General features: G+C 45.4%; 1 protein-coding gene across 3 annotated transcripts in view; it reads right to left on the reverse strand.

Moving 5' to 3' along the window:
* LOC129051079 (acid-sensing ion channel 2) overlaps positions 1-22353 on the reverse strand; it is a 388338-nt gene that overhangs the window by 320201 nt on the left and 45784 nt on the right. For 2 of the 3 annotated variants that reach the window (XM_063718096.1, XM_063718097.1), the window contains exon 1: positions 10884-12186. In XM_063718096.1, the coding sequence (XP_063574166.1) occupies positions 10884-11438 (555 nt within the window). In that variant the 5' untranslated portion in view covers positions 11439-12186. Of the gene's footprint in view, positions 1-7205; positions 12187-22353 lie in introns of those variants that run through there. The other variant, XM_054535649.2, reaches the window with a different exon arrangement.

Consider the following 22353-nt stretch of genomic DNA (forward strand, 5'->3'; position numbering starts at 1 on the left):
TTAACAGCCCCTTCAATCCTTGGCTTCCACCAGCCACCCACTTCCCACACTTTCTCTGGATGAACTGAAATATCTACTTTTTTGTGTCTACAGTCTCATGTGGCACCATTCTTATTCCTGACTTCTGAAACACTTAGCTTCAAGACTACACAGTATTGGGAAATGGGGTGGTTCTGTATTCTGGATGTGCTGGATTGCATCTATTATCAGTTGTTTTTTTTTTTTTCCAGTGCTATCTGTCAATGTCCCTCACCTCTGACCCCAACTATCTGTGCAGGAAGGAAATAAATCAAAGACTCTCAGAGTTGGAAGTAACTTTAGAGGTCATTAAATCCAACCCTTTACCTGACATTGATCCACATCTGCAGCATTGCCAATAAGCAATCGTCTGGCCTCAGCTAGAGCTGATGGCAGGGTACAGGGTGCTCTAGACTCCTAGGACAACTCCTTCTAGTCTGCTGATATCCACTTATCTAAACTTTTACCCACACATTGGTGCTAGCTCTGCTCCCTGGCTTCACACAGAGAAAGTCACATTCCTCTTCTCTATGATTGCCTTCGAAGTGTTTTAGACAGGTCTCATATTGCCCGTGAGTCACCCACTTTGCTTTTCAGGCTAAACTGTCTCAGTTCTTTCATACGCTCCTCATCACTCATGGTTTCTGTGACATATGAGGAGCATCACCTCTGGTCAGCCATACATCTCTCACTGCCTTCTACTTTATCCGTGGGCCCAGGACACTGCCAACATCAAATGCATAGCCTCCTCTTCATGGCTTGAAGCCCGGCTGATGCACATTCAGGAAGAAATGGAAGTGAAGGCTGGTAGAAGGGTAGGAAAGAGAAGTTTTCAGAGAGAGCAAACTTAGGAAATGAGAATGCAGGTGCTGATAAAAGTGTGTGCTAGACTGTGAGCACCTGAGGGTCATGTAACAGCTGGGAGAATGGGTATGCTCAGCTCTTAGGAGAAGGGAAACGTTAGGAAGGGCTTTCTTTGGGCAAAAAACTCCAAGGGGGAACAAACCAGCTGTGCTTAGAGTAGTGAATCCCAATCAGAGAGATGCTCATTTGAGTTATGAAGGCCACCCTTGGGAATTGTTATCAGTCTTGAGTTGAAAACACAGACTTTGAAAGTCCCAGGTTTAAAAGATTTTTGAAAAAGGTATTTTTTTCTTTCTAAACCAGACTTAGGTCCACATGCCTAGACTATTGTCCATATTACCATATGGATAAAAAAGCTAAAACTAATCAATACACAGGTTGGGTTCCCTATCAGAGCCTGAGATGGCATACCTTCTACAGGTGATTTATTGAGGGAGTGTTCTCATAAAAAGCCTAGAAGCAGGAATGGGAAGGTAGGGCAGGGGAAAAGGTAAGCATGAATGTGGTTTCAGGAGAAGCCCAGCTCAGCCTGATCCCACGGGAAGCACTGAGTGTAAACTGCACCACAATGTATTCCATCTTAAGGCGAGATGACTGGCATTTCCTAATCCCGTCAGTCAGTCACTGGCCACTGGCTGCCCCCAGGTGGTGGGGAGGTGAATAACTTCCCAGGTATCTCCAGAAGAGGCAGCACCTGTCAATCAAGGGCCAGCCTCCCCATGAAGGGGACTGATTAAGCTGTTATGTGCTCTACCTACAGGTGCAGTAAAGAGGATGTAGGCTGACCAACAGTGTCTTCCACAGATACACTTGCTAATTCACGCATGTAAGACCCAGAGTGGATCACTCCCCTCAACTGCTGGACTACTGTGCTGCAAATTTTGAGTCAGACCGATGAGCTTCAGTCAGGCATATCATGGCTCCTGAACAGGATTTTGAGAGCAAGATTCTGTGCCTCCCTCATCCTGCTGCAGCCTCTCAGTGCATCTAGGTGTTTCTGCTTCCATTGTACATATCTATCAAAATAAAATTGTTATAATTAAACAAACAAATAAATAGATAAATCGATCTGGTAGCAAATGAGCAGCAACTCCTCCCCACTCCCAACGTAAGTTAAAGTTTGAGTTTCAGCAACAGATGTAGGATCAGAAAACAAATGTTTATTATGTTCTGTTGCATTAGAGCGGTACAGGTTGGCAAGTCCTTAGAAACCACCTAATTCCACCCCTTCACTTTACAGATAAGCAAACTGAGGCCCATTGAGGCTTATTACCTTCCCAAAGGTTGTGCAACTAAATCTACAGAGGTCATAAATCCAGGCAAATACGTTGCTTCTGTGTTACATGCTTAATTTCTTCAGAGCATAAATTTCAATGGCTACTGAGGCAATCAATAGAGAATATATTGAAATCAGAGGAAAATAAGTACTGAGAGATGGAAAGATGCTTCAGCATCCAAAGAATGGCACTTTGGGGAATGTTGTCCTCAAATAAAGCCCAACCTGATAAACAGGCTTTTATCAGAGAATTTCAATTTATCAAATAATAACCATGTAGTATTTCTGAGTGTTGGAGACAACTACTATCCAGTAACCACTAAGCCCAGTCTGTGTGGTTTTAAGTCAAATGCATGAGTGAAATATAATATATGGAGTTTCAAACTGGGAGGGATGATGTAGGCTTGGTCTCAGGTTGTAATAGATCATGGGTCAAATGGCCTTGCTGGTCAAGTTAGATATTTTAACTCAGCTCCATCAAACATAAACATCCTACAAAAAAGAGAAAGCACACAGCAAATTTTCAGGTCTCTCTAGACTCAGGTGGTATCGTTTTAATCTCATGGAGGGAATGGGGTGCGTGGCATTTTGACATATGGGCTGCTTTATGGAGCACCACCTCTAATGGCAAACTTAGTGCTAAATGCTACCAATTCAGTCTTTGGGAGATTTTTTAATGGGATCACATTTCAGCTCTTACAAAAGAAATCAGTAACAAACTAGGATTCACTTTACCAAAATTTTGTTAAATTCATCTCTTCATTAATGGAAGAACTTTCTATAGAGAGGAAAAGAGAACTACAATAGAGAGGAGGAAAGGAACCAACACCCTGGCCAATAAGCTTCTAGGTAGCCTTCTAAGCAGTTCTGGATGTCTAAAATCTTCCAGAGAAAGAGACACAGACATGCAGATTCACCCAACAATCAACTAGGCATTATTTAGGAACTTGTGCAGTAGCTTCAGTTTTTTCTTTGCAAGTAGATGTTATGGGTCATCACAATAGTCAGCTCTCAGTCATTGTCTTACCCCTTCATCACATCAGAAAGAATTTTATATACCCCTGAAAGCACAACTTCCAGAGAGCTTACAGCTTAAAGTTCTAAACTGGAAGATCCCAAACGGAGGCTGACATCATGGAAAACTTGCTTAGCTTGACAAAGATTGCCCCTCCAAGGGCATGCCAAATGTTCGCAAGACTTCAGAGCATCCTAAGGAATATGAGAAATCATCTATTTTGCATTAGTTACAATTTAGGCCATTTTGACATAGAATCTAGAGACTTAACAGACGGGAGAGTCAGGATCTACATCTGTGTGCTGAGGTGGTCTTGCAAGAAGTGGGTGGTCTTGCAAGAAGAACCAGAGTTGACTCAAACTTGGGCCTCATCACAGAGCAGGGTTGGGCCTGTCAGGATGTGTGACTTTGTGTAAAGGAACACATCTCTGGTGCATCTTAGCAAACATTCAAAAAACCGTAGGACCAAGATGGCATCAGATAAACAAGCAGACATACTATCAATAAAGTTCCATCAAAGGAGAGTAACTGGTGTTCAGTTTTGAGCCTAAAAGGAAGGAATCTCCTAATGACCTCAAGACAACCCAGGAGACTCAAGAAGAGAGCAAGCTAACATTGATTGGATGTGTACTGTGGAGCAGACATGACACCAGATGCACAAAAAGTGAGATCTCAGGCCTAGTAATACACACACATGCAAACAGTGCATGGCTGAATAGGAGTACTCCCAAAATACTAAAATAATATATATAATTATATCTGGGAAGCGATTAATGGCAATTTTTCTTTTCTTTCTTTTTTTCTTTTTCTTTCCTTTTCTTTTTTCTTTTCTTTTTTTTTTTTTTTAAGACAGTGTCTCGCTCTGTTGCCTAGGCTGGAGTGCAGTGGTGTGATCATGGCTCCCTGCAGCTTCAACCTTCCAGTTTTAAGCTAACCTCCCACCTCAGCCTCCCAAGTAGCTGGGACTACAGGCATGTGCCACCACTCCTGGCTTGTTTTTGTATTTTTTGTAGAGACCGGGTTTCACTATATTGCCCAGGTTTCTCCTTTCTTTATTATTTCCCACACTTCCCGAATTTTCTCCAATGAGCATGGATTACTTCTATAATCAGAAAGTGTATTATTAAACAATAACAATAATGTGACAAGTCATCCCAATGCAGGTGGAATCCTGGCTACCCATGATGCAAAAAGAAGCTTGAAAACAACAATTTCACCATATATCAACTAGACTTACTTTGCATTAAAAAAGCTTCAAACCCACTTTACCCAAACTCTGAAGAAGCAGTTTGACAGCTATGTGCTAAGCAATTCTAGGTGCCGAGAATACAAGGATGAGTGAAGACATCAGGCCTTATGAGGAGGGGAGAAAAAAGAAATATGCGATTTGTAAAAAGTTAGCAATGCAATATTACCTCACACTTGTTAGAATAGTTGTTGTCAAAAATACAAAAAATAACAAGCATTGGAAAGGATGTGGAGAAAGGTGAGCTCTTGTATACTGTGGGTGGGAATGGAAATTAATACAATTATGGAAAACAGTATGGAGGTTCCTCAAAAAATTAAAAATAGAAGTACCATATGATCTAGCAATCCCACTACTGGGTATATATCGAAAGGAAATGAAATCAGTATGTCAAAAAGATTCTGCCCTCCCATGTTTATTGCAGCACTAGTCACAAAAGCCAAGATATGGAATCAACCTAGTGTCCATTGATAGGTGAATAAATAAAGATTTGTGATATATATACACAATGGAATACTATTCCGCCTTTAAAAAGGAAGAAAATCCTGTCATTTGTGACAATATAGATGAACCTGGAGGACACTATGCAAAGTGAAATAAGTCAGGCACAGAAAGACAAATACTGCATGATCTCACTTGTATGTGGAATCTTAGAAGGTCAAACTCATAGAAACAGAGAGTAGAATGGTGATTACTGGAAACTGGGGAGTGGCAGGGTGGATAGGTGAGATATGGATCAAAGGACATAAAATTTCAGTTCAACAGGAGAGACAAGCCCAGGAAATCTATTTTACATCATAATGCCTACAGTTAATAACAATATATTGAACAACTGAAAATTGATAAGGGGGTAAATTTTAAGTGTTCTTACCATCCCCCCAAGAAAATGGTAAGTATATGAGGTAATACATATGTTAAATAGTTTGATTTAGCCACTCCACAATGTATACATACATCAAAGCAGTGTTGTACATCATAAATATATGTACCTTTTACTAATAAACTTTTTAAAATTAAAAATTATCAGTGGTTAAAAAACTAGAGTGTTAAATGATTTCTAAGGTCATTTTTAGCCCAAGCACTTCATGATTCTAATGCAAGAAAAAGAATAATGACTGTTCTAACAGAGGAATAAACCAAAATGCTGTTTAGAAGACAGACAAGAAAGAGAGTAATTTAGATTATGGGAATGGGAAGGGGATGGGCAATGGTTTCCCGGAGAAGGCTACAGTGATGGTAAAGCTGGATTTTGAAGGATGACTAGGATTTAGATAAATAGACATGGAGAAAGAGGCATAAAAAGTAAAGAGGGTGGCGTGGTGGCTCACGCCTGTAATCCCAGCACTTTGGGAGGCCGAGGTGGGCAGATCACAAGGTCAGGAGTACAAGACCAGCCTGGCCGATCTGGTGAAACCCCATCTCTACTGAAAATACCAGGCGTGGTGGCAGGCGCCTGTAGTCCCAGCTACTCGGGAAGCTGAGGCAGGAGAATTGCTTGAACCTGAGAGGTGGAGGCTGCAGTGAGCTAAGCTTGCACAACTGCACTCCAGCCTGGGCAACAGAGTGAGACTCTGTCTCAAGAAAAAAAAAAAGTAAAGAGTTAGAGTAGGAAAGGTCCATGAGCAAAGGGTTCTGGGTTTATTCCAGGAACAGCAAGTAACTATTCAATTAGCAAACCATGCCTGGGTCATGGTATTTCCTGTGGGCAGCCCCCATATTTAGCATGATGTATGCAGAGTCTGGGTTTAATGAGACTGCATTCTTGCACTCAGCCACCTCATCTGGAGGGGGTGGGAAATGGGCTGGAAGTTCTACAATGGCAAGGCTTTAGGCTATTTTTGTCACACTGCACAATAGGTGCTCTATTTGATTGACAAAGGAATAACCATGCATGAAGAACTATGACACACTGCCACAAAAGCTGTGCACAGGGTGCATAGGTCACCCATTCCCGGTGTGTGGAGGGGGGCTGGCACAGGACAAGTGAGCTTCCTAGAGTTGAGTTTGGGAGCATGAGATTCAATGTGGAAGCCAAGATGGTGGGTAAAGAGAGGACGTTTGAGCAGCAGAATTAATAGGAAGAGCACAGAGAAAAGTGAAAGCTTAATATATAATGAGAATTGAGAATACCACCAACACAGCAGTTGCCTGTGCTCCAAAGCTGTTGGTGAAGTTTTAGTATGGAATAGTGAGCAAACCACTGGACTGAGAGTCGAGTGAGCTCCTGCGGGACACTAAGCAAAGCAAGAGGCCTACCCTGCTCTAGGCACCTGCCACACAGTAGGCCTTCACATACTTTATGTCACTGAGTCAGCACAATAGCTCTAAGTGGTAGATATTATTGTTCCTAATTTAGAGATGAGACAATCAAGGTTAAGAAACTTGTCTGAAAATATGCAGCAAATTGGTGGCAGAGTTGGAATTCCAACTCAGATTTCTCCCTAAAACTCACATTCTTCACCTACATGTTCCTGGTATAATAATAATAATTTTTTAAAAAAAGATAGTTAGACTAGATTAGCTATAGACCCATTTTGCCTTGTGCAAGAATTCCAAAGATGTGATCTTCCTAAACCTGCACCTCCACCATCTCTATAATGTTAGGTGATGTCAGTTAACAAGATCTACACAATGACTCTAACAAGATCTCATAGTGGAGAGACCTTTCTTTTGTTAAGGAAAGAAAGAAATATATTTCCTGAGAAATCTCAAATTTAAAATACAAACACATACAACTATGAAAGTAGGTTAAGTATGAAACTGAAATGTCATTTTTATTTCTGTACTTGGAGTCAGATGAACCCTAACATGATGAGCAGAGAAAAAACATAAAACAGTCATGTTCTGGTCACAAGCAGTGGAGCCACCACCTGTCAGCAAGAGTTAACTATCGAATCCAACTGTGACCTCCATTCTAAGAAACCCCATCTCAGTCAGGTTGGACATAAACCCACTGCTCCAAACAGAGAAAGCAGTAGCCACCTCTCCCTCCCTGGTTTCATCTTTTATAGCTTTACTCATCAGGTCTGACTCCTGCGAACAGGGCAGTTAGGCTGAACAACAATAGCCCAACTACTAATATGGAAACCAACCCCGCCTTCCATCTTTGTAGCTGGCACAGTGTACACATATATTGCCTCCCAATATCCCTGTGGGTTAGTAAGTCAAATATTACTATCACATGTTAGATGACCAAGTCGAGGCCTAGAGAGGATGCAAGATACAACCAGGGAATAAGAAAGACAATGTTGTAGCTGGGCTTCAAACCTATGTCTTTCTGCTCTTAATCTTGCACTCACATTATCCAACATCATGGCCAGAGACACAATCCCTCCTCCTTCCTTCCACTCTAGATCAATGAGGCAACCTCCCTAAGTAGACAATCTGGAATCAAAGCTGTCTTCTGCTTTTCCAGGAGGGAAAAAACGTGTGCTTATCTGAAATCAGATTGTCCTAGGTGAGGGCTAAGAGTGTACTTGCATGAGCATGAAGCACACCTGTTTACATTGTAGTCAGCATCCCACACCTGGCTTCCCTGGGACTTTTACCCTCCGCAGACAGCCTTCTCTCACTCTGCTAGAATCATGGCTCTTTCACTAATTAAAAGGTATTACGCACTTCATTGCACATCAGCTAAGAACTTGGAATAAGAAAGCTTATGCTAGAGCATTAGCACTGGAGATGCCACTAGGTATGCTTCATAGAAAAAGAAATACAGAGAAAAGCCATCCCCTTGTGACATCCCTTCCCCCATACTTAATTTCTCTAATAAGTCAGCCACCTCACTTAGAGAAAGAAGTCACCTAGCATGGTACAACCCCAGATAGAGCCTCATAAATAAGCCAACTGGAGAGGGATGCACAGCAGAGAAAATGAAAAAGAGAAGGCAGGTCAAGCGGCTTCTCCAACAGCCACCTGTCCAGGCTCTCTGCTCTCTTCTGGTATGGCAGCCCAATAAGAAGGATATCCCAGGCCAAAAAAAGACAGAGAGACAAAGGATGAGTCGGGAGGAGTACTCCTCACTACAAGGTCCTGAGCAAACTCAGCATCATATTCCCTCTAGTAAAGGCTCAGCATTGCTGCCCACTGTGCCCAGCTGGGGGCAGAGACCAGCCTCCCTGCTGGAGCCTCCTTGGGCTGTCCTGGAGTAGATGCTTTTTCTGACACTCCCTGAACAACTTGAACAGCAGCACTGAGGCTCACCCCCTTTTCAATGATGGGGAAGGTCACACATAGAGGGCCAGCCCAAGGAATGGACACTCAAATAGATTACTCTTGAACTTGGTGAGGACAGCAGATAATGACATGCCACTGACAGAGTAGTAAATCTTATCCATAGGCAATTTCACTATTTGGGAAACATTACAAAGAGGTCAAAAGCTCAGGCGAACTTTAAGGCCTGATCTTAAAGACCTCTTGGGACCTCAGCAAGTAAAAAGATGGTCCAAGTATAAAACAATAGCCTGGGGTCAAAAAACATTTACTTCTAAATGGAACTTAGACATGGATTCAGAAGAAGCCACCAGTTGGACATGCAGTCAGGAGGAAGCTAGAGAACTCAACCCAGAGCCTGCTACGTATTACAGTTTCTCTCTGTGTCACCCTGTGTGTTGTCTGTGTGTTCCATGTGTGTTCAGGCAGACAGAGGAACAGCTGAGTGCATTTCCAAGCTGCACGGTGCAGTGGTGAAGCTGAGCGTTGCCAGGCGCTAGAAGGAACGGGGTGGAATATAGTGATGGCTTCAGCCTCCAAGAATAAGGCATTTTCTCTATCTCTCCTCAAGCCACCTAAGACATCATTTGTGCATGACATGTTTTAGGATCCTGTTTGCTGCATTTAGAAGAGCTTCCAATATTACTGGTCCCTTCTCCCAGCTCAGACTGGCTTCCTCTTTAGCATACACTACTGCCGATTTTGCTGTGCTCTTCTTCACAAGGCTTAAAAGGGATAATACAAAACAGCTCCTCCAATAAACAGAGTTCCAGCACACAGACTGTGAGAGGCAATGCCCCCAGCACTCTGGGCTTTTTCAGAAATCAGAGATAGCCAACAGCAATCACAGAGGCTACAGGCAGAGACTGGTTATGGCATTAAAAGAACCTCAGAGCAAGAGGCTGGTGAATCCAAGAGGGGGTGGGGGATGGATGCAGCACAGGAAAGGTAAGAAATGTCTTCATTAGGCAGAGGACCCTAGACAAGTGCTGGTATCACAAGTCAGCCCCTTCCCAACTGCTATACCTGCTATTCCCAACTTGCAATTGCATTTTGGCTCAACGTTCTGAGACTCAAAAGCTCTCAATCCTCCCTAAGGCAGCTATGGGGGAAGCAGCCACACTGGACTTCTGGAGGGTCCCACAGCCCCTGATGCCCAGACTTGCCTGGCAGCAAACAGTAGTCAGCAGCTGCTGTCTGACCTGTTATGCCAAGTTATGCCTAGCAGCCCACTAACTGGAGAGAGAACCCTGGCAGCAACAGTGCTCCTCTCCTCCTTTCCTCTCTGCCCCTCCAGTAAGCCCCATCCTGAACGTAAGCCACATCCCCCTCCGCTTTTCCTCTTTACTCAGCTCCACACTCCTCCCCCAGGCTTTCCATTCCCACAGCTGTTCGCCCCCTCCCTGCACCCCTCCTCCTGCATCCACGTCGTTAAGTGATTATACAGAGAGAAAACCGAGCCTTTGAGTTTCAAGCCAAAGCTCCCAGACAAGGCAGCGGGGACTGGTTCACCCTCACAGGCATCTCCCCGACCCTCTTGCACACGTGCCTCCGCCCAGACCCTCCTCTCTGCCCAAGCACTCTGAACATCTCTTGGCGTCAACCTGCCAACAGATCAGATGGAGCCCTGGGGTGCCCGGCCTCTCCTCTCCCCACATGGAGCTTAGAATTCACACAAGGAAAGGAAGCAAGGAGACTTCCACACCTCTGCAGCATCACCTGCTCTAGCAAGCTCCCAAAGCCACCGGAGCCAGGCAGACTGCTTGGGCCCCACACCCCCTTCTCTGACGGCTTTAGCTCCAGCCCAGCCCACAGGATGCAGTGCCTGATGCCACTTCCGAGCAGAGAGAGACACACACGCACACACACACACACAGAGAATGCCACCTCGTCAATGACAAGCTGTTCCAATCACACAGCTCGGACACCAAGCGGACCGGACAACGGACAGCCCAGGCCTCCTCCCTCTGACTGGGAGGAAGCCAACTCAGCACGTCTGGGGAAGTGATCCCCCACGGCAAGCCCCCCACTCACCCTCCATATTTGATCTGACAGCAGTGCTCTATCCTGGCCGGTAGGCTTCCCTGCAACCAGCTCCCACAACTCTGACCAACTACCCTCCTGGCCTTCAGGTGAGGCACTGCTCTCTCTCCTGTCGCAAAGCACAAGGAAACCCCAAACCAAGCAGGAGACCACCGGCGCACCACTTCTCCAGAGGACCAGACAGAGTGAGCTGAAAACCAAGTACTCACTGTGGTGAAGTCTTGGTGGCCGCACTCCTGCCCTTTGAACTTGCAGTAGAGCATCATATCCTTCAGGTCATGGCCCACACGGTGCAGGAACTCCAGCATGCTGAACTGCTTGGGTTTGTAGTGCTTGAAGTTGGCCTTCTGCCGCAGGGCCTCCAGCACTGAGGGGTCAGCCAGATGGGGGTCCGGGATCTGCAGGTTGACATCCAGCAGGGCCAGCAGCTCCCCAGCATGGTACAGGTCATTGGTAGTGAGCCTGGAGAACCGGAAGCCATTGAGGTTACAGAGGGTCACAGCTGGGAAGACCAGGCTTTGAGCCACCACTTCATCCACCTTGGTGACGTGCTGGTAGGAGAAGTAGTAGGACACCCTCTCAGAGCTCTCCACCAGCAGCAGGCCCAGAGAGCCCATGAAGGCCACTGCCCACAGCACACGCCGGATGGTCAGCGGCCCATACACGAAGATGTGGCGGATGCCATGGAGGGTGGAGGTGTTGGCAAAGATCTGGATGCTAGAAGGTTGCAGGCTGCCCTCACTGGGGCTCTCCTTGAGGTCCATCGGGACCCTGTGCAGTTCTGCAACTGGCTTCAGGTTGATCGAATTTCAGAGAAGAGTTCTCAGTCCTCGGGCTCTGCTTAAACCTGGACGTTCAGGGGAGAGAACGCAAGGCAAGCATCAGGCCAGACGCTGTGAGTTTATCCTGAGAGCCCAGCCGCACGCTGACAGGGGTGAGTGTTTATATAAAACCCATTCAAACTCTAGCTCCTGATTTTTTCCAGGCGATAAGGAGGGCTGGTTTTATTTAGGGAGACACCAAGGTGATGTGGAAGAGATGTGGGTGGGAAGGGAGAGCTTAGCCAATGGAAATAAAGTCCTCCCCCCTACACACGCCACTAGAGACAAGATTAAAAGCGAGAGCGAGGGAGAAAATGCTTAAAACAAGTCGCTGAGCAGCTCGGAGCCTGTTAACCAGCGCATAATGCCCCATGTTAACCATCCTGGGGGATGTCAGGGCGGCCACGCTGATGCACTGCGGTCGGGCGCAGCGGCACAGCCTTCAGAGCAGCCGCCGCTGGGTTCCTTTTCCCATGATGTTTTGGACTCCGGATGCCGTTTCTCGCCGCCGGCCTCCGTCCCTCCTCTCCTCCTCCTCCAGGCCCCCTTTTGTGGGCAGAATTCCAAATGCCAGCGGCCGCTGCTAGCACCGGGGAGAAGAGGCAGCGCGCGGCGCGGAGAGGCGAGGACCGGTATCCGGAGACTGGGGACGGAAGCGGGGGGCTCAGACCGGGATCCATTCTACCCCCGCCTCCCGGGAAAAAAGGGACAATCCCCAGGTCACAAAGCCTGCCTGCTTCCCCCGCCCCAGCTCCCTGTCCCTGCTAGGCTGCCTTGGGGGGAAGGGCAGGGCGGGGGAGAAGGGCTGGTGGGGGCTGGGGACTTTCTCCAAGTTTTCTTTTTAACCGCTTTTGAAGGGAGCTAGTGGGGGCTTCCTCGAGGGTTGACATGACACCCCGCCCCCCAGGTGGCAGGAAAACAGTGCTAAACTCCTAGGAGCCAGGTGTGAGGTTGGAGGCGGCATTCCTTTGCATCAATGTCAGGGATCCCAGGTTAGACCCAGCCTGGGATCTCCAGAGGGGAGAATGCTAAAAATGCAGAAGGAAGGGGGCGATCCAAACCCACAGTGCCTCTGATGCAGACAGCGAGGGGGCATTCTAGGAGAGCAGCCAGGAGCCCCTCCTGAGACAGAAAAGCCAGGTTGCCCCTGGAGCCTCAGAGAAGGAGCAACAAGTAGTCCCCTCCCCCACCCCCACATAGCTGTCGGGAGAGTCTGTATTTGAAAGAGAAAGACAACTGGGACTCCAGGTAGGACTGGCTGCATACCATTCCATTTGGGCAGTGTGTGTGTATGTGTGTGTGTGTGTGTGTGTGTGTGTGTGTGTATTCTGATCCTGGATTTGTCAGATGGAAGTACAGCTGGAACTATAGGTGGGAGCAAAGAATTAGCCTTTCCGCTGCTTACCTCTTTTTTCCTGAAACTCCATTGGCAGTCAGCTCCTGCTAGCAGGTGAGTGTGTCTCACCCTATTGGCCCATGCCAGAGCTCAAATGGCTAGAACCTACTGAATCAATGGTGCTAAATTCCCATCAGAAGGAAGGGAACAGAAAGTCTGAGTGGCCATCCCAAGCCACACTGCCAAGCTGGGGCAGAGCCACATGGAGTCACCTTGATGAGCCAAGCTCTCATCTTCAGGGCTTTCCAGGCTTAAATCATACTCCTTGGACGATGTTGCAGAAGAAGGCAGCTGAGGGCACGTCCCTCTGAAATATGTTTTCATCCCATCTGTACCCCTGCTAAACCAGGTCCACTGACAAAAACATCCAGGTGCACTCTGAAGCCACCTGTAGCATTAAATCAGTGGTTTATTGATCCTGGGAGCTCAGAGAACAGAAGCATCACAAGCAAGCACAATGGCAAAGACTGATAAACTTCACATATTTGTTAACCAAGAGGTCCTGGACTCCTAGGATAGGACACAGGTTTTTAAAGCAGGAGGACCAAAATTAACAAAGGTCTACCATATGTCAGGACCTGTGTGAGGGTGTCATATCATCTTACTTATCCCTCTTAACTATCTTGACAGGTACATGTTCTTGTTATTATCCCTATTGTACAGGTGAGGAAGCTGGAGCTCACAAAAGTAAAGTGCTGTGTCCAAGTTACAGTTAGTGGTGTCAGAGGTGGGACTTGAACTCAGGCATATTTGTCTCCAAAATGCAAGTTGTTAAAGCAGATCCGGAACACTTCTTCCCAAATTTAGGAAGGGAGCAATCCTTTCTATGCTTTGTCCCTGATTACACACACACACACACACGCGCACGCGCGCACGCACACACACACACACGCACACTCACATACACACACACATCAGTACTTGTATTAAACATCTCTATGCCTTTTTTTCTACTACACCACATCTCTGTTGTCCTTTTTTTTTCTCCCCAGCTCCAGGCCCTCTGCTACAGGAAGACTTCCTGGATTAATCTGCTAATCTTCAGCTCATCCACCTGTTTAATAGGTATGTTGGCCTCTAACTCTGTACCAGGCACTGTATGGTTTTGGGGAAACAAAATTAAATGAGATACGTGTCCTGCCTTTGATAACTCAAGGATCAGCGGGGGAGGAAGCAGAGAGATAGGTACACACACAAGTCCCTGCTCCATGGTGTGGATAGCGAGAGAAGCAACATGGCTCATGGGTTCCTGGTATTAGCACTGCCCAGCTGGAAATCATGTTGCTCCATATCTGTTCATGTTCCTTCCACCTAGAGCCCTCTCCCAGGCTGTGTTACGCCCTCCTCCCCAGCAGCCCAGATCTGTTTTCCCCATAAAGCCTCTTCTTTTCACAGGATCGTATTTTCTCTCAGTTCATGTCCCAGACATGTTTTCTCATGTGTGCAGAGATGGGTCTCGGAGTTGCTCTAATTGCTCCTTTCCCATTTAGACTCTTTGACTGCTTACCTCTACCCTTCCCCATTTGTTTGTTTTGAGGATTACAAACATAACATGGTGCTCTGTGACCTTGGGGGAAGTGACTAAACTTCTCTGAACTTCAGTTTCCCCACCTCCAAAATGATGGAGCTTAGAATGCCTGCCTCACAGAACTTTTGTGCAAATGAAATGAGATATAGATTATAAAGTGTCTGGTACAATTTAGACACTTAGCAACTGACACTTTCTCTTGATGACTATGAAGAGAACATTCGTTTTTGATGTTGGCAGTCTCTTACAGGTGATTGGAGAACCATTTATAGCTCTAGAAGACATCATTTGCCCAGAGCAGTGTTTACCTGTTAGTGTCACCATCCCTTCCCGTAGGCCAGTGTCAAACACACTCCTCACACTGTTCTGCTTCCTGTCCATGGCCTTAAGGTCTTCTCAAGGTCTTCTGAAGCAGCTCTTGACTAAAGCTTTCCAAGAGGGTGAGGCAGTTTAGGGTGGGAAGGGGGGACTAGAAGAGAATAGCTCTAACGGTGGATTTCACAGCCGGGCACTTGGCTCTGTGCCTGACATTTGGCGGACATTATCAGTAACTCTGAGAGGAGGGTACTGCCAAGCCCATTTTACAGATGACAAAGCTGAGTACAGAGAAAAGAGCTAACTTGCCCAAGGTCCCTCAGCTGAAAAGTGGCAGACGGCTTAAATGTCAAACCCAAGTATGTCTGAGTCTGAAGGGTGTGGTCCACAAACTCAATAGAAATGCTTCAACAAGACCTCAATAGCAGAGACCATGATGGCAACAGTCTTGAACAGGAACTGAATTATAGAATATTCTTTAAGAAATACTGCCATAACATTTTCTAGCATATGTAGCAATTCAACTTGATGGTTAATAAAATGTTTCCACATATCTCTTCTTAAAAACACTCTTTAATTGATAATACTCATTCGCAGTTAGCAGTATGGTTTACATAAAGTCATCAGATATTCTATGATTCGTAAAAATGCTTTTGTGTTATTCAGTTGGTTAAGCATTCCCCTCTTCAATCAGGTTTACAATACCTATTTGCTTGGCACTAGTGGTAACAGAGATTGGTTTTAGAGTGGGTCAATTTGGCCCAGATTTGTAAGCATTGACCTAATTGTGTATAATTATGGTCTTTTTGGTGAAGTGTATGACAAGACATTAAAGAATTTTTCAGACAAACTCATTTGCAAATCAGGCAATTTAACCCCTATTAGACCACATGCCCATATTTCTGCTGTGGCAAATTTATTCACTTATGAATAAATAAATGAAGTCGGGAATTAATTTACTTTCTATGACCCTGAAATTGCTACTTTAAGATGCAAGGAGGGGGACCCTCTTCTAACTCTGGGGAACCTAAAGCCAGTCCTGAGCCTGGTTTCTGGGGAGGGCCAAAAGCTCAGGGTGCAGCCTCCTGCCTCTGTAAAGAATAACAGGCAGGAGAGTTAAGGAAACTGAGATCTACAGTCAGCTCAGCTTGAATGCTAATTTGCTACTTAACATGTGCTAGGTACATGCCATGGCCACCACCTGCTAATTAGGGGGGAAAAAACATTCTTTTCTAATAAACATATGACATTATAATTTGAAACTCGGTGACCTCAAAATACAACTTTTCCCTCTGGTTTGTCATTCCCGTAAAGAAGGGTTGAAGATCAACTATTGTAAAACCAAAGCATCTCTTTGCTGTTGGTTGGCTTATAAATAAACACCTCATACAACACCTATTCCCATTTAGTTACCTGGTGAACACTTAGCAAGTAATTTGTCATGACAGGTATACCAGGGAAGGGTGTGAAGCAAAGCCAGACATTTAATGAGTAGTTTACTGAGATTTTTTCAATAGCTGGTTTTCTTTTTTCTTTCCAGGCAAAACCTACAGAACCAGTCAACACTGAGTGGACCTCTGGGGCTCCCAGCTGCCAATTGACCTGAACCCCAGAGTGAACTTGTGTTGCTTTGTGGCTTCAGGAAACCTTGTAACATCTCTGTGCTGTTTTTTCATTTGTGCTCAATCATTCCTGAGGCCTCCTCCTCCTGCTGCAATTTGACAAGCCTTGACCAAATCATTAACTCCCAGTTAATGGGATAAAAATGAGTTTGAATCTGGGATTCTGGTCATTAACGCCATGTCACCATCTGCTCCAGCAGTTTGATGGCAGGGCTAGGTGAATTCTAATCACCCAACACTTGTTAAACTGCTGATTCCTGCTTCCCCACCTCTGCTGACTCAGCATCTCTGGGGCGGGGCCTGCAAAGGCTCTCTTCCTTGACCGGGTTATTGAGGGCAGCTCTAGGAACACACCCAGGACCAGACATGATGAGGAGTTCCTCCTATGCATCAGGTATGCTGGGTCGGTTTGCGGAGTTTCATACTTGCATTTTCCTCTGCCTGGAGAGTTCCTTGCAGCTGGCTTCTTCTGTGTCCCAGCCCCACAGAAGTCTTGGCTGGTCTCCCTATCTCCACCCTCCACCATGCTCACTATTCCATTACAAGTTTCCTTTTCTACCCAGTACTAATCGTTTTCTGCAATTCATCTCATTTCCTTGTGAACTATCTGTTGGTCCTACCAGAATGTAAGTCTCCACCTGGGGGCAGAGACCCTGCCTGGCTTGTTAGAAGCCATATCCCCAGGATTGAAGCATATGAGAGACGCTCAGAAATACAAGAATTAATGAACAAATGAACACATGAGTGAATTTATTCAGTTCTGATGCTGAGGGTCCCTCTCTGAGATGAAAGAATGGGGAACCTTCTTCTAACCCTGGGGAACCTGGGGCTTGCCCTGAGCCTGGTTCCTGAGGCAGGTGAGAGGCACCTCCTACCTCTCAACCCTGTCTATTGTTACCCCCGGCACCCAGGGAAGACCTCACTGGAGCCTGAGTCAGTGCAGGGGGCAAGAGGAATCTGTGCACCCAGAGAATCTTGGCTGAGTTACCTGATTTAAAAAATCCTGACTTAAGGTGCTATTGACCAAGTACTCCTTAGCTTCATTGTCTACAAAACCACAGGTTCAGGTGAAAGTTGAGTTTAGGTATGAACTGAATACTGCTTAGCTACCCTATTTAAAAAATTGTTTTCATTTGTTTGTTTGTTTGTTTGTTGAGACAGGGTCTCACACTGTCACTCAGGCTGGAGTGCAGTGACATGGTCACAGCTCACTGTGGTCTTGAACTTCTGGACTCAACTCTCCTCCTGCTTCAGCCTCCTGAGTAGCTGAGACTACAAGGTGCCACCACATCCAGCTAATTTTTAAAACTTTTTTTGTAGAAATGGGGGCTCTCCCTATGTTGCCCAGGTTTGTCTCAAACTCCTGGCCTCAAGGGATCCTCCTGCCTCAGCCTCCCAAAAGCAGCGGCCACAGGCATGGGCACTGCACCCAGCCAAAAGAAATATTCTGTCTTCGCTTCCAACTTGAAATGGACTGCTTACCTTGGCACTTCCCATGCCGGCTTCTCTCCACTTTCCAATCTAACAGGATAATAATGTCATACAGAAATAACTTACAGTAGGTATTTAGTAAATGCTGGTGTGCAATATGGAATAAAATTCACAAGAGAAATTCCAAACTGTTCCTTATCCTCAAATCATTATTAATAGCCAAAAAATTAGTCTGAAATTTGAGTCCTCGCCCTTCAGTATAAAATCAGTAGCTTTTAATTTTCCCTTATTTTGTTTGCTTTAAAGAGGCACACCTACCTATAGTCCCTTAGTCATGTAAGGGCTGACCCCTCCCGCTGGTCTAAAGCGGGGCTCCTGGACCATGCCTGACCACAGCCATCTGATCCTGAGGAGCCTTTAACCCAGTACTTCTGTTTAAAGAAACAAAAGTCCTCTCCTAAATAAACAAAGCAGGCCTGACTCAAATCTCTCCGAAGGGTAAAGGAAAGTACCCAGGAGCAGGAGACTTGGATTTCTGATTTTATTTCATGTCATTTCCCTTCCTCAAAGGTGTGAAACTCCACCCCACGCCACTCCTTTCCTATTCATCCTCTACTGGATGTTTTTTTCTCTAAATAATTTTTATTTTCTATTTTTGTCTGTATGTACTCTCGTCTTTTAGTCTACTTCTGTCCCTCTTTCCCCTGGGAAGGAAAAATAGAAGAAAGAAGCCATCTCTGTTTGCTTTCTCTCTGTCAATCTCTGGAGCCAACTGCTTCACAAATGAAGAGAAGTGCACAGAGAGTCCCTGAAACCCACCATCAACAGACAGGCTTTCAACAAAACTGTATCAGCACCGCCTTGGCCGTAGCTACACTCTACAGAAAACCGGAGAGAGGAACAGTGCTAGAGAAATTTGTCCTTGCCTGGTTCCTGGGTGGAACTTCCTCTCCCCCTTGTGTTCTACGAGTGTGGTTACAGCTGCCTCTGATCTTTGGTGACCAGCGGTTGGCAGTGGTGGTATTTCAGCATACCTTGATCATCGTGCTTGTTACACAGCCTCCTTTATTCATCAACCCCACCTACCTTCTTCTAGCCATGCCCTCCACCTCCTCCCATCTCTATCCATCTCTTCACTCTTTTAAAAAATACTTAAGTGTGTACAGATCACAGTGACTTCATTTGTGTGCCCATTCACATTTGATGACTTCCATATCCCCCATACAAGTAGCTGTGTATTCGTTTTAATTCACTTTATTTATTTCCTAGCTCTTTCATAAAATAAAACGAAATATAAGTAATGAAATGGGAATAAAAAAGAGAAAAATCGAATTGAGGGGGAAAAGGACAAATGCATCTATGTTTGTGATCGCGTTCATCTTTCTCCATGCATCAATATGCATACTATTATGAATTCATTACACGTATTTTAACATGTAGGCACTACATGGGGATGTGGTATCTACATACCACCTCTATAGTGGTAGGCGCTGCAAAGGGACATACAAAAGATAAAAAGCATAGTCTCTACTCTCATAGGACTTTTCATCTCATGGATGTGGCACTCATAATGTCTTTTATCTGTGTCCCACTTGATGTGAAACTCTTTAGTAGGCATGATCCTATTTGATTTCCATAAGCAGAAGAGGGGTCACTGTTTCCATGTTATGAGACAGGAAACTGAGGTTCAGAGAGTGAAAGGACCCTGATGAGATAATAAATGGAACTGGGGCTCAAATCCTGGTTTCCCGACTCAACATTTCACATTCTTTCTACTCTGTCATTATTCATTAGTCAAGTTTCTCCACAGACAACTCACTGAGCCACAACATATGAAGCAGCATGGTAATGCCACTAGATTAGTCATGATCAGAAGATGTGGCCCCAGGGAAGAGAAAGCAAGAGAGCTGGAGAGAGCGGAGAAAGCACCAAGGAAGGGCTTGTCCATGAAGCTCTAGCAGGGAGGTCCTTCCTTTCAGCCCCCAAGTGTCCCTCTGTGCCTCATCTAAAAAGCAAAAAAAGAGGAGAACTAGAGCTTATGGTTGAAGGCGTGAGAATGAGGTGTCTTTTCCCTCTATCTCTGTAATATACAAGTATAAATACTATATATACATATGTATATGTGTTCCTTTTTTCTGTGTCTGATTATGCATGCAATTTAGCAAGGATTTATTGCCTAATTTTGGTCTGGGCACTTTGCTAACGCAATGGGGGAGGATACCAAGAAGTTAGGGACACAGCCTCATTGTCCCCAGAGACTTCTTGGGGTGGGCAAGGCAGGGTGTCTGTGCATACTGCTGGGGGAGCTCTGGATTATGGGACATCAGGAGACATGACATTGAGATTTCCTACTCAGTTCTCTGTACAGATTGGATTTCCATGGAAGAAAGAAAATCAACATGTATTGGGAGTCAACATCTCATTCAGTCCTGTGAGTTTATTCTGCCTATTTTTCAGACAAGGAGACTAAGGCTTCAAGACAGTAAGTAAATTGCCCACAGTGTCATTGCTGGTGTGGGAATGAGCGTCAGGGTCATTGAGTCATGCTGCTGCCCAGGTACCTTGTAAGGCTGTCAAGTGTTGTGGGTAAGGGTTTTGGTGCTGCCGTTCAGGTGATTGTGAGTTTAAAGCCTGGGCCCACCCACACCAGCAGTGTTATTTGAAGCATGCTATTGAACTTGCCTAAGCTTCCGTTTGCTCATGGGACATGGGACATGGGACATGGGACATGCCCATGTAACATGGGAACAGTAACATTGCCTATCTCATAAGACTGATGGGAGGATGTGATCAGCTAAAGTGTGTAAAGTACCAATAAGTATCTAGTAAAGTTCAGTAACTATGTCACTATTAATACCACTGTTATAATCACTACTTTTGTCTAAAGAAGACCCAGGTGACATGAAGCTATTATGCCCTGTGGACTTGAGATCTTGAATTAGGGTTTGATTGTGAGACTACCAGACAAGCAGTGGGATTTAAATATTCATGGACCAGGGTCCATCTAGGCTTCATGGGACAAGGATGGGACCCTCACAGTTGATTACCCTGAGATGGGAGAGGAAACTCTGCTAGAGGCATTTACACCTTACTAAGCATTTCTGGTGTATCAAGCTCTCTGCTAGCTTGTGAGGATGTAATGTTCATTAAGACATGTTCCCATAGGCTCTGGTCCAGCTTCTACCAGTTTTTAGCTGGACCACTGGTTTCTCCTATGACAAACATAGGAGCCAGATGACTTCTGTAGTGCCTTGTAGACCTAGTCCAGTTCTTGGTGGTTCTGTAAACACTCACCCTGGCTCTATCCCATAGAAGTACCAGCAGTCTTCCCAGGGGAGAGATTAAGAAACTCTTGCTCCTTCATCCTCTGTGATGGTTTGGAGCCTGAACAGCCTCCAGCCTAGGCCAAGTGTTCTTGGAGGATGTACTTCTTTATCCCAGTCCCTCATCAGTGCCTCCTATAAGAGCCCCACCTGCTTTTCTGAGCAATTGACTCCTACATCCATATATCTCTACCACTCCTCAAACCAAACTGCCAACCACCTCTAAGGCAGCTATTGATTTCACTGACCATAATGGAGTGTGTTCTGTGTGTAGTCACAGCACTAAACATCAGAAGGGATTCAAAGAGGAATCAGGCTAATGCCTTTCATCCAAGGAGCTGGCAGATGGATGAGACAGACTGGCATGCACACAGTCAGCACAAGGGAATAGGCTGTGATGGAGCTGGGTGTGCAGGGGACTGAGAGTGGAATTAGCATCCAGTTTCCAATCCTAGTGCTGTAGCTGGCATTAAGGCATTTTATTACTCTCTCCAGACACAATCAACTTTATTCTTCAAGGTAGACACTTGCTATATGCCAATAACTATGCCAAGAATGTATATGCATTATATTAGTTAATGAGAGTTTCTCAACTTTAACACTGTTGACACTTTGGGCTGGATAATTCTTTGTTGTGGGGAGCTGTCCTGTGCATTGTAGGATGTTTAACAGAACTCTTGGCCTCTATCCACCAGACACCAGCAGCGCCACCCCTCTTCCCCAATTGCAACAACCAAAAATGTTTGCAGACATTGTCAAATGTCCCCTGGGGACAAAATCATCCTCAGTTGGGAACCACTAAGTGAATCCTAATATAGACCAGTGACATAGGTACAATGATCATTTCCACTTTACAGTAAACTGAGGCATAACAAGGTTAAACCATATGTCCAAGGTCACATAGCTAGGAGGAGCTGGAAGCAGGACCAATCTCTTTCCACAGCCCTTAAGCTTACTGTCCTTCCTGTTTTGCCTATCTCTGCATGCATAGAGCTAAGGACTCTGTAATACTCAATAAACCCATGCAAAGATGAATCATTTCTCGTGGCAAACCCTGCTGTTTACATTGCATTTACTATCTTACCTTCCATAAACCACACAACAACTCTTCAGTGTAGCTCCTGCTCCCATTTTATAAAGGAGCACACTGAGACCTGGATTGACAGAAAGGGATTGCCCCAAGTCACAGAGCAGAGCAGCTACCAGAGGCTGGCTTTGGGCCCATGTCTTGTAATTCTACACT

Source organism: Pongo abelii, chromosome 19 (genome assembly GCF_028885655.2).
Source record: "Pongo abelii isolate AG06213 chromosome 19, NHGRI_mPonAbe1-v2.0_pri, whole genome shotgun sequence".
Lineage (NCBI taxonomy): Eukaryota > Metazoa > Chordata > Mammalia > Primates > Hominidae > Pongo > Pongo abelii.